The following is a 15,528-nucleotide window of genomic DNA, read 5'->3' on the forward strand; positions in this document are numbered from 1 at the left end:
TTGTGGGAACAGTGATGGCTTTGCCTAGGCCCTAGACAAAGTGTTCAAAGAGGTGCTGAAAAACTGAATCTCTAGAGATTATGGCTCTGAACCTTGACAGTGCAATTCTAGCAGCCATGCCTGGCTTTCTGAATGGGAAACATTGATATTTGTAAAATGTTTGGGTTTTTTTATTATTATTAAAAAACAAAAATCTCCCTCTCTCAGGGCTGCTTTCTTCTTGCAGCATGTTTTATGTAGCATAACAACAAAACCCTGGCCGGGTAAGGGATGGTAACTTCCTGCCTAAGTATGTAAGATGCATTAGTGATGACAAAGATGAGACTTTTCACCTTAAATTGCTTGAACCAGGAAGGATAAGGCAGCTTAAGCAGCTGCAAGAGGATCACCTTTGTTTCAGCTATAATCTACTGACTATTTATGTTTACTGGCAAGTCACAATTTAAAGAAAGCAGCTCAACAGTTTTTAGAAGGTGCTCTATAAAATAGTAGAAAAAATGTGCCTTACAAAAATAACTGATCCTTATTACTATCTTGCAGAGATCCTACACATTGCTGGTTGAGGCCTGGGATTACAGCAATGACAGTGCTAGTAAGTATACATTTCCCCTTTTTATTTCCTTTTCTGGAATTATTTAAGAGTAAGCAGTTAGGATGGCATTACAAAAAATGCGACCCTTCACCATGCTGTGGCAAAGTTGCCATGCATATCTTAATCAGAATAGTGTCCACCTGTGGAAAAGGGAAAGCTGATGGACATACACTAGGAGTCTTCTGGATGCACCGAGCGTACAGCTCCTAGAATTCCTAATTAGCCTGCTATGGTCACAATGCATCTGATGATACCCCCTTAAAGAGAACATTGTAGAATATCTCTAATCTTGGACCGAATTTTGGGTGAGGTCAGTATCAGGGAATAACCGTGTGACTAGATTGACAAAATAAAGGATGGCAAATCCTTAAGTTATTCTGAAATTTATATTTTTGATAGACATACTGTTGCAGCAACAGAAAGATTTTTTTCCCCTTCCCATGGTGGTCCCAGGTTGAATTGAGAAGAAACCTGCTACATTAGGGAAAGAGAATTTATCTTCCAAGAGGAGCACATCTGGACTTCTGATCTATTGTTGCATGGCTCATAACGAGCATTAGTAAGAAAAAAAAATAAAGCAGAAAATTGCCAAGATATTTCTTTTTGGACAAGCTGAAAAGATTTTGAAGCAAGTATAGGAAGTACTTGTGGAAATCTACTGGGATTGGTTGACCCAGTTTGCCCCATGTGGCTCTGAAGATCCTTTCTAGAACAACTGTGGATGGTAGCACTAAACCAGGGGTATCAAACTGCCGGCCCGTGGGCCGGATGCATCATAGCGCCCACCCCATTGCCGGCAATGGCAAAAAAGTCACAATACGTCACGACATGTCACGTGACGTTGCGAGTTTGACACCCCTGCGCTAGACTATAACGTGACCATTTGCTAGCCAGCCTGCCTGAACAAGAGTCTGTACTGTAACTGAGAAGAGAGGGAAACCTGGAAACTTAATATAATAACATTTTGGAGAAAAGGTAGGAGAGAGAAAATGAAATCAAAAAAAGGAAGCAGGGACAAAGGACAGGATAGATAAATTATCCACCACGTAAAATGAGCCAACAAAACAACTAGCAAGTAGGTATTGTGGAACAGTAGCAGAGCCCCTGAATCCAGAGACCCTATCCCTGAAAAATCAGCAATTATTTCCTCAAAATGGCCTTCTTTCTTGATACACTCAGGATCTTGCCAACGAATGAGGAAAACTGGATGTCTTCTATCAACCTTGTCTTGAATGTAGTTTACAACTTGGTCTAGGTAGGATATAAATGCTTTTTCTGCCTTGACAGAAAAAGTTCTTTTTCTGCCATGATAGAAACTTAACAGATGTGCCACTTAAAAATATCTGTCTTCCCTAGGGATGAAGCTGCTAGGAGAGGTAGGGACCTAAGTAGCAGATATAGAAGCCATGAGATAATGAGATAGGAATGGCAGGTTTTCTCCAGGAAAATAATTAGGGACCTGGTCAAGCCTTTGATCTAAGGTGAGAAATCTGAAAAAGGATGGAGCTGAGGGAAGGAATGCATCTGAAACTCCCCTGAGGTAGGCATAAAAGGCTGTCTGCCATGAAGAATTATACATAACTAACAATCAAGACCAAGCATGTTGTGAAAGCCTACTCAGTTGTCTGTCCCTTCTCCTTGGGAGCAGACATCGGACAAACCCCAGGCATATCCTTCGACCAGTGGGGCCAAAATAATCACCCTGCACTCTCTAAGCTTGACATAAGCATTGGTTCAATCATTCTGGCCCATGGGATTATGAATGTTGTTCACCAGCCATTATTCCATTTCCCATTGGAATTCAAACCATAAAGAAAGGAAGTTGGCAAAATACCCCAGCATATTAGAACATTTGAATTCATGAGTGCATTGAAACCATATATGTCCTACTCAGTGCTTTTTTTGTAAAAGAAAAAGGTGCCAGAACTCACACATGTCATACAACCTGCCTTGCCTACCCTACAAGGTTCCATCCAAAAAAGGTGCCGGAACTCCGTTTTGAGCGTTCTATGAGAAAAAAAGCCCTGGTCCTACTAGTTTTCTTTTAGAACACAGGGATGAGGAATGATGGCCCCCTTTATGACTTGTGGATGTCAACTCCCAGGATTCTTGAGCCAGCATCCACAAGTCATAAAAGGGCCTATCATTCCCACCCCTGTTTTAGAGAAATGTACCTGCACAATCCTTCTTAATTTTCCCTGGCGAACTCATAAGTGCTGATTTTTCTATAAATGTCTGTTGTTGCTATAGTACAGAGGTCTTCAAACTTGGCCCTTTTATGACTTGTGGACTTCAACTCCCAGAATTCCTCAGCCAGCATGCCTGGCTGAGGAATTCTGGGAGTTGAAGTCCACAAGTCATAAAAGGGCCAAGTTTGAAGACCCCTGCTATAGTACTTTCCTCTGTGCATACTGCTTCCATACAATTTTTATGTCATGTGCTTAGTACTTTATGAGTATGTTTTCATTTGGCCCACAGCATGATGCTATGTCATGAAACTCAGATGAAGTCTTATGTATGGACTAGAGGAAAATTGGTAGCATATATGTCACCTAAATAGGTGGCAGATGCATTGCAGAGATAAATAAGTAACATCTGCAGTCATTCTGGCTTTTCAGAAATGGCTCAAGTCCAATTCAAGGAAGTGATGTTTTGGAGATCCTTCCTTCATATATGAAGCAACAAGGGGTTCTAAAGCTTGCTAACGTTGCATCTTAATTTGGAAATAGAAGCAAATGACTTCCTAGGTCTTGCTGATTTAGGCAGATGTCCGCTGCCACCAACACCATCTTCCACTTTTAAATCACGTGTATGCCTGCTCTCACTGTTAGCACTCGGTTGGATTCTAGTTCTTTTTGGAACCCCTTTTTAGCAGGAGGAGGAGAGCAGTTGTAACAATGAGTTCATTGTGCAGGGCTGTAGGTCTCATTTCTATCTAGCCAACCTTAATCATCTTCTTCCCAAAATTGTTGTGAAAGCTCTCCTCTAGAGAAACTTGCTTGCTAACATTTTCTCATGGTGGATCTTACAATGATGAAGGTTTCATCATTGGTTGGATGGTCTCTTCTGCATGGCAAGCAAAGGATGAAGAACACTTCCATTACAGAAGCAAGTGTATTTTGTGGACACTGCAACTAGAAAATACAAGATTGGCCCTGGCATAAAAGCATAAAGAACGTATGAAAGAGAAGTGACTCTCATATAGGTGTTGCCACATTGAGTCTATTGGAGAAACACTGCATTTGAAAGAAGCTCTTGTTTGCTAGAAAAGCCTAATTCTTTTCATTCTGCATCTTGTACTATCTCTGCTTTGAATAGATCTCATCTTTATTTCATGAAACAGAATGTCTAAAGCTTCACAATGGATCCTTTATTTGTTCGAACATTCTGGAAGTGAAGTTTTTCCACCAACCCCCGCCATCCCCCCCCCCAAAAAAAAGTTACTTAAAATCCTTTTTCTGAAAAGCATGTTTGACCACGTCGAGATGGAGCTTTGCCCTTAATTCATGAGTCAATTTGCAATAGATCTGATATTGCATAATTGATCACAATGGTGGCCATGCAATGCAAACTTCCTCCTTTCAATATTACATTGTTTACCTGCTATTGCAAAATTTTATTAGGTCTCATAGAACTTTATGATGAATAGATTAGAAAGCAATACCGCAATGGCAATTGATTCATAATTTGCATGTGTTTTAAAAGAATGGGGCAGATTAATTAATGTAACTGAACCGTTTTAAATTGCTTTTGGAGAAACAATATTTAGACTGGTTAACAATACATTCATCTTTACTAATTGAAGTGTTAAATATTTTGTGGAAAATATTTTGTGCTGTTCCCTAAAGCTAGAGTCCAGAAGCCCTATTAATGTCAGATTAAAGAGCAAATTTTCTCAATTATGTTGCAGTTCTGAGCACTTTTATCTTGCATAGCCAGTAATTGGGATAGATTATGGAAGAAGTAGTCTAACATATCTGGAAGATAACTGTCTAGTCTACCATCTTGTTTGTAATACCATCCAGTTAAAGCTTTCTGAGTGGTTCACATTCAGCAGCCCTCCACAAACAAATAGTATCTTATTCAAGTTCGGGCGAGCCTTTAATTCCAGGATCTCAAAACAAAGATAGGAATCTTTCTCTGTGTTACCTTGATGTGCTTCCAAATATGGCATATGAAGATCTTATTATTCTTGAAGAATACGTTTAGAGGCAGGTATGGAGTAGTTATGGTACATAAGTAGGTATTTTATTGGTCCTTTCTCTGAAAAACAAATGTATGACAATTTAAAGTGCTTTCTTCAGATGTACTTAGATGGGAGATGTCAAATGTACTAAAAGGATAGGCAGTCTGATGCCTGCTAGGAAATCAGCTACAGTGACTATAATTTATTTATTTATTTATTTATTTATTTATTTATTTTAATTCCATTTATATCCCGCCCTTCTCCGAAGACTCAGGGCGGCTTACAAGCTTAGCAGTAGCCATCATTCTATGTATATGCCTGCTTATTAGGGCTTTCATACACCCCCCAAGCGGCATTATTACAAAGTCAGCTTAATTGCCCCCAACAATCTGGGTCCTCATTTTACCTACCTCGGAAGGATGGAAGGCTGAGTCAACCTTGAGCCTGGTGGGATGCGAACCTGCACTAATTGCAGGCAGCTGGTGTTACTTAAGGAGGCATTAGCCCACTGCTCCACCAAGGCTCATAATTTGGCCTACAAATAGTTTCGGCCATGGTGCATAGGAATTCTGGGAATTGCAATCCAGTGCAGGTTGTAAAAGACTGGGTCTGAAGATAGCTAGCAAAGGTCATTGGGTGGTAGCATGCTGGTTTTTTCAAAGGACTTGAACCTGTAGGACTAGGCATTCCTCCTTTGGAACATATCATGAACATCTTCTTTTAAAGGACACATCAGCAACATAATGAAAGTTAGCAGGAATTCTTCCTAAATAAGGCTGAGATAATACATATGAAAATTACAGGTGTCTGGAATCTTTTGTGAGATTGGAACCTCTAGTTTGCTAGAATGAGAAAGTCAACTAACAGTTTAAAAGGATGCATTCTGAATAGTGTTAGATATTCTGAGTATATTTCCTAATAATTCAAGCAGACCTTAGGAAGGCATTCTGAAGATAATGTATTGTCTGGTTCTCCCTACCCTAATCTCTATAGTCTTTAAATCTAAGTGGATTCTTATTTATGTATCTAAAATTGTTGAGGTCACTTAGGGATGTTGATTTCGTTTTAAAAAAATGTATTCCACTTTCTGAATACTCTTAGATGGGTAAAGATGGCCTTGAGGATTGATTTAACCATTGAATGTGATATGGTAATGCTAATGGATAAATAATGACCTTATGGGTCTCTGAGTAGGCATAGCTTCCTTATTTCAAACTTGTGAGGCTGTAGCCTACTTGCTTACCTTAACAAAGAGAAAAAAAGCTATACAGCACAGCTTTGCCCTAGTAATAATTGATTGCCAACTGTGTCCTGGTTTAACAGTACAGAATATACCCCCCTGGAAAATTGGATTTTGATATCAGAAGCTGAAAGGCTCTTAATAGCCAAACATCCCACCACAACAGACCAGATTAGTAGGTAAATTAATGATCTAGCCTTTCTAAATTATCTGCTATTTAAGCAAGAAAACAGCATTTTATCTGTGCATCTTGACTTGCCCAAATACCATAAACACATTTTGTGATGAGCTTAGGCAAAATAATAATAATAATAATAATAATAATAATAATAATAATAATAATAATAATAATAATAATAATAATAATAATAAAAAGAAGTAATAATAATAATAATAAAAAGAAGTAATAATAATAATCCCAAAACAACTGGAGCACCACTTGAACACCATTGGCATTGACAAATTCACCATTAGTCAATTGCAAAAGGCGGCCTTACTAGGAATTGCTTCCATCCTGCAACGATATCTATAATATCATCAAACATCCACATCTGCCTATCCCAGGTTCTTGATAAGAACTCAATAGATAGACAAAAATGCCAAATCCAGTCTGAACATCTGGCTGACTGTGCAATGATCAATAATAATGATGATGGTGATGATGACAACACCTTCATCCCTCAATATATACCTTCTCTTTCCTACATCCCTATTAGTGACCAATTGCTTTCGGTGCGGGGGGGGGTGTTTCTCTTCTCATTTTGATTCAAAGTGTAAGATTCCAGCGTGGTCAGTGGCAAAATCTACAGATCGCTTTCTCTCTAGGCAGGCTGGCTTTACTTATTTTTTTCACTGTCTGCCGCCATTGGATTGCTAGTCATTAACCTTCCATTTCTGTGGCTTAGTAATGGAAGGTTTCTCAATCTCTGAACTAATTTTCTTTGGGTACTGCAAGCTGCCAAGGTGGGAGGGGAGAGAAGGAGTAAAGAATATGTGGAAAATCCTACCACAGCTGGTTATGTGAGTGCTTGTTTTTTTCCTGTGAGGTGGCTAATAACTGCCCAATAATGTTATGATATACCAAGGTGAAGTGGGGGGGGGAGGCAGAGGCGGAGCATTTTACACATATAAGTTGCATTCCCCTTGTCTCTTCAGAGCTTTATGTGAACATAATGCTAACTCTGCAGACCTAGAGGTCATGCAATTGCTAGCAGCATGCTCTTGCATCCCTTGATAAGGGATCTGTTGACTTGCACGTGTGAATTGGCCCTACAGGTATCTCCATTATTAGAGAAATGAAGTGTGCAACAGTGGCTCTTTATGATGCAATTTACATTACAAAGTGACCTGGAACAAATATTGTGAAAGCTGTTAGCTGAATAAGTAACTAGGTCTATGTTCCCAGCATAACTGTTCTCAAAAGAGAGGTATAATATCCTTGCAGAAAGCGGTTTTTAAACATAGCGTTAAACCTTAAGTGTGTAGCTTAATATTATCGGTCTTTCCACTATGCCTGTAAAGCCAGTTCATAAGTAGGGAGTGAACATGTACTATTAGTTCAAGATTGTAACTGAAGATAAATTGTAAATTGCTGTATTTCTGTCAAAAGAATAATACAGTTTGCTGAATCTTTTTGCTGAAAATCCATAACTCGATTATGTTAAATTCCATTTTTTAAAATATAGAGTTCAAAATCATACTCGTCTCTTTCAGTGTAATTACTTTTCTCAAAATCATTTGAACAAATATATATGAGCATTCAGCCAAAACTGGTCTTTAATGGGACAAGTCCAAATCTTGTGCATAAATGTCCCCTGTCATTTTAAACTTCCATCATGCCATTTTTTGTGTTGGCTAAACTAATATTTTAAAGAGATTTAATGATATTCTTACTCTTTATTTCAATATCTACCTCCGCATTGTTCTTTAACTGTCTATTTAAAAGAAAATCTGCAGATTTAGAATTGTCTAACAGCATTTCTGAGCTGATAATAGTTTTGGAGGCTTTGGTGGCTTCTAATGTGTTTGGATCACATGGTGAAATCAGGACGAGTTTCAACAGAATTTACTGCTATTCCACATTTCAGTTGCAATTCTTCTTGCGATAACTCCAATGGTTTAAAAGCTTGATTGGCATTTAATTGTTCAGAAGTATTAATACCTCTATTAGCCCATAATTAAAGCAGCCTATAATGCTGGAAATAGAACTGTGGCTAAAAATGGAGCAGAGCCTCTCCCACAATATCAAGTGGGATCACATAATCCTCCCTGAAGCTCTTACATGATAAAAAAATAAAACCAAACAAGGAGGCTGTCTTAGTAACATAGTCATCAACTTGAAATACCTAAATTGACTTTTGTCCTTTCTTATAACTTCATGGATTACATTTGCCATGGCTGTTCTGCAAATAAGACTTAACTTCAGAAATGAATTTGCATGCGGAAGTCCATATTCAGTTTCTTCCAGCTGAAGTATTCTCAGCTGAGTTGGAAGAAATTTTATAACACACCCTGGACAGCCATGAAAAGTTGTAATTCGCTAAACTAGGCTAAATAAGACTATCATCATCTAACTTCGTTTGAGGCTTTGGAATACATTCATATGTTTGTTGATGTTTTTAGTCCATGATCTGCTCACCACGGTTCATAATATAGCTAGAATATTCATTTCAAATTAACCTGTTGAGTATATACTAAATAACCTGGAAGCTTTAGGTGTTGTGATTCAGGGTCAGCCTGTGGGTTCGGCAGTTGGGTCGGACGACTCAGAGGAGGAGGGGGGTGTTGAAGAGCTTGCTGAGGGGATTGGACAGCTTGATGAGAGCCCCCAGCAAGGCCCCTCTCATCTGGTCACGATGCAGACCCAGCTGTGTGAGCCTGACAGCGTGGATGAAGATGACCCACAGGTGGCCCTGTTCAAGGACGCCCGACGCAGGAGGCAGTCAGTCAGGAGTAAACAGAGGAAGGCAATGGGGCACCTCGGAAGGAGGCACAGAGAGGCCACGCCCTGAACTGTATTTAAGGGGAATGTGTGGGAGGGCTGGTTTGCTGAAGGCAACCACTTGGATTGTTCCTGCTTCTTAGCTCGTGTTTTATGGTTGGTGTCTTGTCTTGCTCTGTTTTATGTGAATAAATTTGGCAGGCGTAATTCCAGCCTCTTGCCGTTTGTAAAGGGGTTGTCCCTGCCTTTTCTGCAGGGCCGGTAGCAGGCTGGTACAGAACATTAGGAATAATCTTTAGAAAGAGAACAACCAGAAGCTCATAAGTTTCTTTTTCATTACTATTCCAAAACAGAAAAATATGTTTTTTAAAATTTTATCTTTAGGAAACTGGGCAGGTTCTTTTTTAAAATCTATCTTGCTTTACTATCATTAGGCATGCTGTCACCTTACCTACGGTATATCTTGGCATTATTGCCAATTTTTCCCCCTTCCCTTCCCTTCTTTCCTCCCCATTTTTCTTTCTGTGCCTTGAAAAAAATTCATGCTATAGCCCAGAACTGCTAGCAAGCAAGTCATATGGCAGTGTCAGATAACTGAAGTCACAGGGCTAGACTACAAAGTGAAATATCACAGATCTATACACAATGTTCCATGCTAATGTGAAATTTTCAGGTGTTATGTATACCCCACAGCAGTTGAGGGCTTTCTTTCAGAACTAGGATGAGATTCCTGGAAACCAACCCTTCCTTCAAAGAGATCATGGAGAAATCTTGTCAGATTATTTCCACCTTCATTTTCCCAATTTAGCCCTTTACATGTCCACACAGACATCAGTGCTATGAATTAATCAGGCTTACTCAAAGTTAAGCGTGTATATAACGATAGCTTAAAGTAGCTTGAAAACTGGCATCTAAAAAAATGGGTGACTACCATAACTGGCTTTAAAAAATTACTTGGGGAGGTGAGCAACCATCCCTTATTGCTTTAAAGTCTTGCTTAGACACGTTGGTCTGGAAATTTTTGGCATGGGTTTTCCAAGTCCAAGTAGGTTGTTGCAACACTTCTACTGTATATGGCCCAAAGGCTTTATAAATGCTATGCAAAGGCTATCTGGTTGTTGAATGGAATTATCAAAATAAAGCACATTGTAAGTGGGAGCTGGGTTCTTCTTGTTTGTAAAAGCTGTTCCAGCCTCGTGCTGCCTTCCTACTTGTTCATCATATCTTCCGCTCCAGATTTAGAGTTACGTTTTTTTCATAAAGCACGTGTTTTCTAGCTGCATTTTCTTGATTCATAAAGTTCACTTTATAATTGTTTGATTTAATGGATAGAATGCTATCCACACAGTTGGCAGAACTGGGCAAGGAGGTATTTTATGTTAGGAATAAGGAGCTCATTGGATTGCATATGCATAGTGTACTTAGAAATGCTAACTAGGAGAGCAACGGCAAAGGATGAAGTAGCCCCAAATTTCTATGAAAATGTATGTTTCCTGTTGGTGACTTCAATGCAGGTGGGTGCTTCAAGACTTGACAATATTGTTACATTAACTACCACATCTTTCACTTTTGGGGGGCTGCTTGGGTGAATTAACACTGTAGTAAAGGTCCTCCCAAATGGTTCTTTCATTCTTACTGATTTTTCTTCCTTCTTTTTTTTTTCATGTCAGATGCAGATAGCATTATTGAAAAGGCGTCACACTCTGGGATGATCAATCCAAGCCGTCAGTGGCAGGTCTTGAAGCAAAATTCTGGCGTAGCTCATTTTGAATACCAGATCCGGGTCACCTGTGATGAACACTACTATGGTTTTGGATGCAACAAACTTTGTCGACCAAGAGATGACTTCTTTGGACACTATACTTGTGATCAGAATGGCAATAAAACTTGCTTGGAAGGCTGGATGGGACCAGACTGCAACAGAGGTTTGTAATACCCATGTTCTATTTCTTGTACATCCTCCACTCCCAAATTCTAGAGGCCAAAGAGGTTATCTTTTTAGGCCAACTAAACATCTGCTCAGAAGAAGTGGTTTTGTTAGAACTTAGGCAAACAAGTTCTACCTTCACATATATGCTAATGAGGTCAGAGTTGGTAATGACTGAGTAAGGAGACTAAAGATACAGATGTCGTCAAGAGATAATAATAATAATTATTATTATTATTATTATGTTTCTAGCAAACATCCAAGATTTTTTTATTGCTGTGGTAAAGGCAAATTCCATGCTGGGAAACATGGAGGAATGAACACATATTTAAGTTACCAGAACTGTAATGCCTTTATGGGGAGGTTAGAAGTTGAATGGTGAACAAATCCAAACAGGTAAAAGAAGCACTACAGAATCCAATCCGGGTCAGTCACCAGGAGCACAGATTTTGTCTTCCAAGCTTTCGGGCGCATGCTGGAGCCCATTCACAGGGAACTTCTCTCTAGAGTCAGTCCCGGTGACCAAGCCAGATTGGATCCTGCAACATCATCCTGAGACGCGTATATTCGCCTTCATTTGTAAAAGAAGTACTGCTCCATACAAGATGCAGATAAACAGAACATGTTCCTCCTGAAAGCTGTAATGATGATACCAGTTTAACTTGTTTGAAAAGCAGATTAGATCAGTAAACCTACTTGCCCACAGTGCAGTTGGCACAATGCAGATATCACACGAACCAACCTCTTTAGCCTACTGATACAGCCATCCTTGAACAGTTACATTCCCTACCAGTGAAGAAGGGACCGAAAGGATTTGAACAGTATAAAAGCTGTGTTACAGCAATCCAGCTTGGACACCACTAGTGGATGAATAACTTGACTTCTCCAGGGAGAGCTGCAGCTGGCAAAACAAAACAAAACTCCTTAACGTTGATGCCTAAGCTTTCTCAGCTAGTGATATATCCAGGAGACCTCCCAAGCTGTGTTTGTTTTCAGTTTAATAATGCATGATTATTTTGTGAGTTGTGACTTCCATTCAGTACCTCATACGACTTGGTCTAATGTGGCCTCTTAGAGGTAGTACTATGCTTGCAGATCCTGACTTAATATAGATCAATCTTCCCTGTCCTCCTGGGCTGTATGTGTGAGTCAGTAAGTGAGTGAGAAAGAGTGATTGTATTTTTTGGAATATTTTTTAAAAAAAATTATATACATATTGAGCTGCAAAACAAAACCTAAGCTTCTTTATAGCCAAGAACGCATCTGAGGCCTAATAGACCTCATTTTATTTTAGAAATTAAAAATGGTAGCTTTCCTCCCTTCCTTGAAGAAGGACAGTAGTAAATGGGGGGTTCTGTTAAAAGAGGGGCTTCCATAGGTATCAAGTAGGATCATAATTAGGGATTATACCCTCTACATCAGCCATTTTGCGAATGGATGAACCTCATCCCAGTAGCCAACGTCTAGCAAGCACCCACAGGATGTCCTCTACATTCCAGAAGTGTCCACCAGTCCCCAAAGCCTGGGGATGCCTAAATAACCAAACATAACCTCTCTTTAAAAAGCAACTATATCTCATATTATGGACTGCTTAACTTTGTACCGCACAGCCCTAGGTGTACAGATTGCCAAAACCGATTGCCAAAACCGATTGCCAAAACGGAGGATCCCTCAGATTGCCAAGACAGAGGAGCAGGTAGCAGAATGATGGGGAAAGATTGCTACCTGAGCTGCTGCTGCTACTAACTAGAGCAGAAGTTAATATTGGGGTGTCAATTTAAGAATGTTTTGCCCATGAGACTTCCACAAATTGGCCTACCCTCCTCTTCTCTAGTTTGGCTTTTAAAGAAATCCTTGTGAGAAGCTTTTTGAGGTCTACACTTGTTGCATTTGCAATTGGACAGGGACTCCCTCTATGCTGAAACCTCTGCTTAAAAATGGCCTGTACCCTGATACCTTCACCTGCCGTTTAGGCTTGCCAGGTGGCTTCCGCTGGAAAACCTTTGGAAACCACATTGTTGCACACATGCAAGAAGAGTATGGGGAATCTGTGAATGTGTAAGATAGTGGAATGACCATGCCTGCTTTGCTTTTTGGCCTTACCTACCTCTGGCATGCACTTCTTTCCTCAAAGCTAGAGACAATTTTGTTTGATTTGAAAATGATCCCTTTCTGAGTCTGCTATGTTTCATATTCCTACCCACAAACAAGCATTAAAAAAAATTCATTGGTTAATGCTAAGAAAGCAAGTGGAAGAACCTTGGTTGCTTTTCTGTTATGCATTGTCTACGGTGCTATCAGTGCGTTACAAATCATCAAACATTTCACTGTTGGAGTGGGTGAAAGGTGCTTTTGCGCAAATGACTTGCAGCTATAATATGTGGGTGCATAAATGGATAAACTGCTTAAGAGACAGAAAATGCTGCAGGCCATTAAAGCCTGTACAACTTTCAACACTGGGCTCGTGTAAATTTGTTAATGAGGCTTTCACCGAGCAGTTGAGACCCCTTCTTTGTAGGCTGCTGGCGTGAAGAATTTATTTATTTAATTTATTTTATTTTAATTCCATTTATATCCCGCCCTTCTCCGAAGACTCAGGGCAGCTTACAAGCTTAGCAGTAGCCTTCATTCTATGTATATGCCTGCTTATTAGGGCTTTCACACACACCCCAAGCGGCATTATTACAAAGTCAGCTTAGAAAAGAATCTCAGTTTCTTTTTTACTAGTGCTGACTGGGCTATTAAACTTACCAGGGGATTCAAGGTGCAAGAAACGTTCTTTTGTACATTTATTTCTCCCATTCCCTTTCTTTTTAATTTTCTCCGTTTTTCTCTTTTCAGCAATCTGTCGTCAGGGTTGCAACCCCAAACATGGTTCTTGTAAAATGCCTGGAGAATGCAGGTAAAAGCAAAGAAATCTTTTCTTTCTTAAATGATTCAGAATTGCTGTAAAGTTTAAAAAAGAGAGAGAGAGAGAGTAGCATTGGGGCAGTCTTGATGCTTAACTTTGAAGCAAATATTCTCAACCCCAGGGCTCGGGAAAGAAAACAATGCTTTGGGAAGATATCTTGGAAAAGCCTGTTGCATGTAAACGTATTTCATTTATGGAATCAGCTGCCGGTTGAGCTCCGGATGGCACCTGACCTTCGCTCCTTCCGACGCGGTCTGAAGACCTACCTATTTGAGCAAGCCGGCCTGGCCTGATGGGGGATGTGCTGGGGTTTTTATTGGGGATTTTTAATATTATTCTACTGTTTTTAGCTCGGGCTCTTATTTAATTCTTTTTTAATTTTTGTATTCTGTATTTTTTATGTGCCCTGTTCACCGCCCTGAGTCCTTCGGGCGAAGGGCGGTATACAAATATAATAAATGAAATGAAATGAAATGAAATTTGGGTCTGGGGGCAGGAAGTCAAATCGACTTTACCTTCTATACTGAATGGCAGCTAAATTCTTGGGCCAGCGTTAGTGGGTAATCCGTTGGAGGCATTAACTTCTAGTAAGTGTAATTATATGAATGGTTTTAGCATTCTCCATCTCCTCCCCTCCCTTCTTTCCCTCAACTTTTCCCATCAGTAGGCACAAGTTGAGCATTCTTGAGACGGGATTAATGCGGCCTCCTTGGGTCCTCTGCTCTTGGGAGCCAGACTTCAGAGTGATGAGAGGTTAATAGCTTGGATGGAATCTTGTCCATCTGTAGATCTTCTTGAGGAGGCAGAGGGCTGCTGTGGTTCTTTGATGTCTCCTGTCTTTTCTGGCAAGCAGACAAGGTTGGGGTGGGGAGGTGGGGTGGGAGAACAGCTTGCATGTTGCCATCTTTGAATTGGGTTTGCATTAAGGTAAGGCTGGTGAGCATTGGGGTTAGGAACCTTTGCTTTTTAACACTTCCTTTCTTTCCGGAGTAATTGCTGCCTGCGTTTCAGGCGCAGGAAAGGGAAGCGCCTTGACACTGGCAGAAGGGCCCTCCAGAAGTTGACTGTGTACTCAGACATATTGTGGGATTTTTAGTTTCTTCCCTAGTCTGACTTTGAGACTCGGTCACCGAAGCCAGAAGCATTTGGGGAGGTCAAGAAAATCTTTGGCCTCAGGGAACCACTTGAGGTTTAGAGGTTTGCCAGTCTGAATCCAGAGAATAGCTTTATATTCCAAAAAGTGGTGGCAAGCACAGTGAAAAAGGGGGGGGGGGTCAGTCGGACGTCGTCTTTCCCCCTCCATTGGCAAGCATTGTAACCAATCATCCCCAGGCCTGCCCAATCATATCTTGGCAAGCCAACGCACTCCTCTCTCTTTCTTAATCTCAAAGCCAATCAACTCCCTGCTTTCCTCTCCCTGGTAACGGCTCCCACCCCATTTGTGTCCTCTCAAAAGTCAAGTAGACCACTGCCAATAACTCCATAAGCACCTCTCTGTAGAAAACAGGACTATTACTTGTCTGGCAGCTGTCAAGCCTTTATTGATCCATGTCTGCCTGGAGAAGATCCTCGGCTTACAACAGTTCATTTAATGACCATTCAAAGTTACAACATTAGTGATAAAGTGACTTATGACCATTTTTCACACTTTATGACCATGGTTACATGATCAAAATTTGGATGCTTGGCAACTGACGCATATTTATGATGGTTCCACTGTCCCGGGTCATG

General features: G+C 40.3%; 1 protein-coding gene across 1 annotated transcript in view; it reads left to right on the forward strand.

Moving 5' to 3' along the window:
• Positions 1–15,528, forward strand: part of JAG1 (jagged canonical Notch ligand 1) — a 63,984-nt gene that overhangs the window by 14,409 nt on the left and 34,047 nt on the right. The window contains exons 3-5 of the mRNA XM_081313428.1: positions 541–592; positions 10,630–10,884; positions 13,728–13,788. Coding sequence (XP_081169554.1) covers positions 541–592; positions 10,630–10,884; positions 13,728–13,788 — 368 coding nt within the window. The remainder of the gene's footprint in view (positions 1–540; positions 593–10,629; positions 10,885–13,727; positions 13,789–15,528) is intronic.

This window comes from Vipera berus (genome assembly GCF_964194415.1).
Source record: "Vipera berus genome assembly, chromosome: 1".
Classification (NCBI taxonomy): Eukaryota; Metazoa; Chordata; class Lepidosauria; order Squamata; family Viperidae; genus Vipera; species Vipera berus.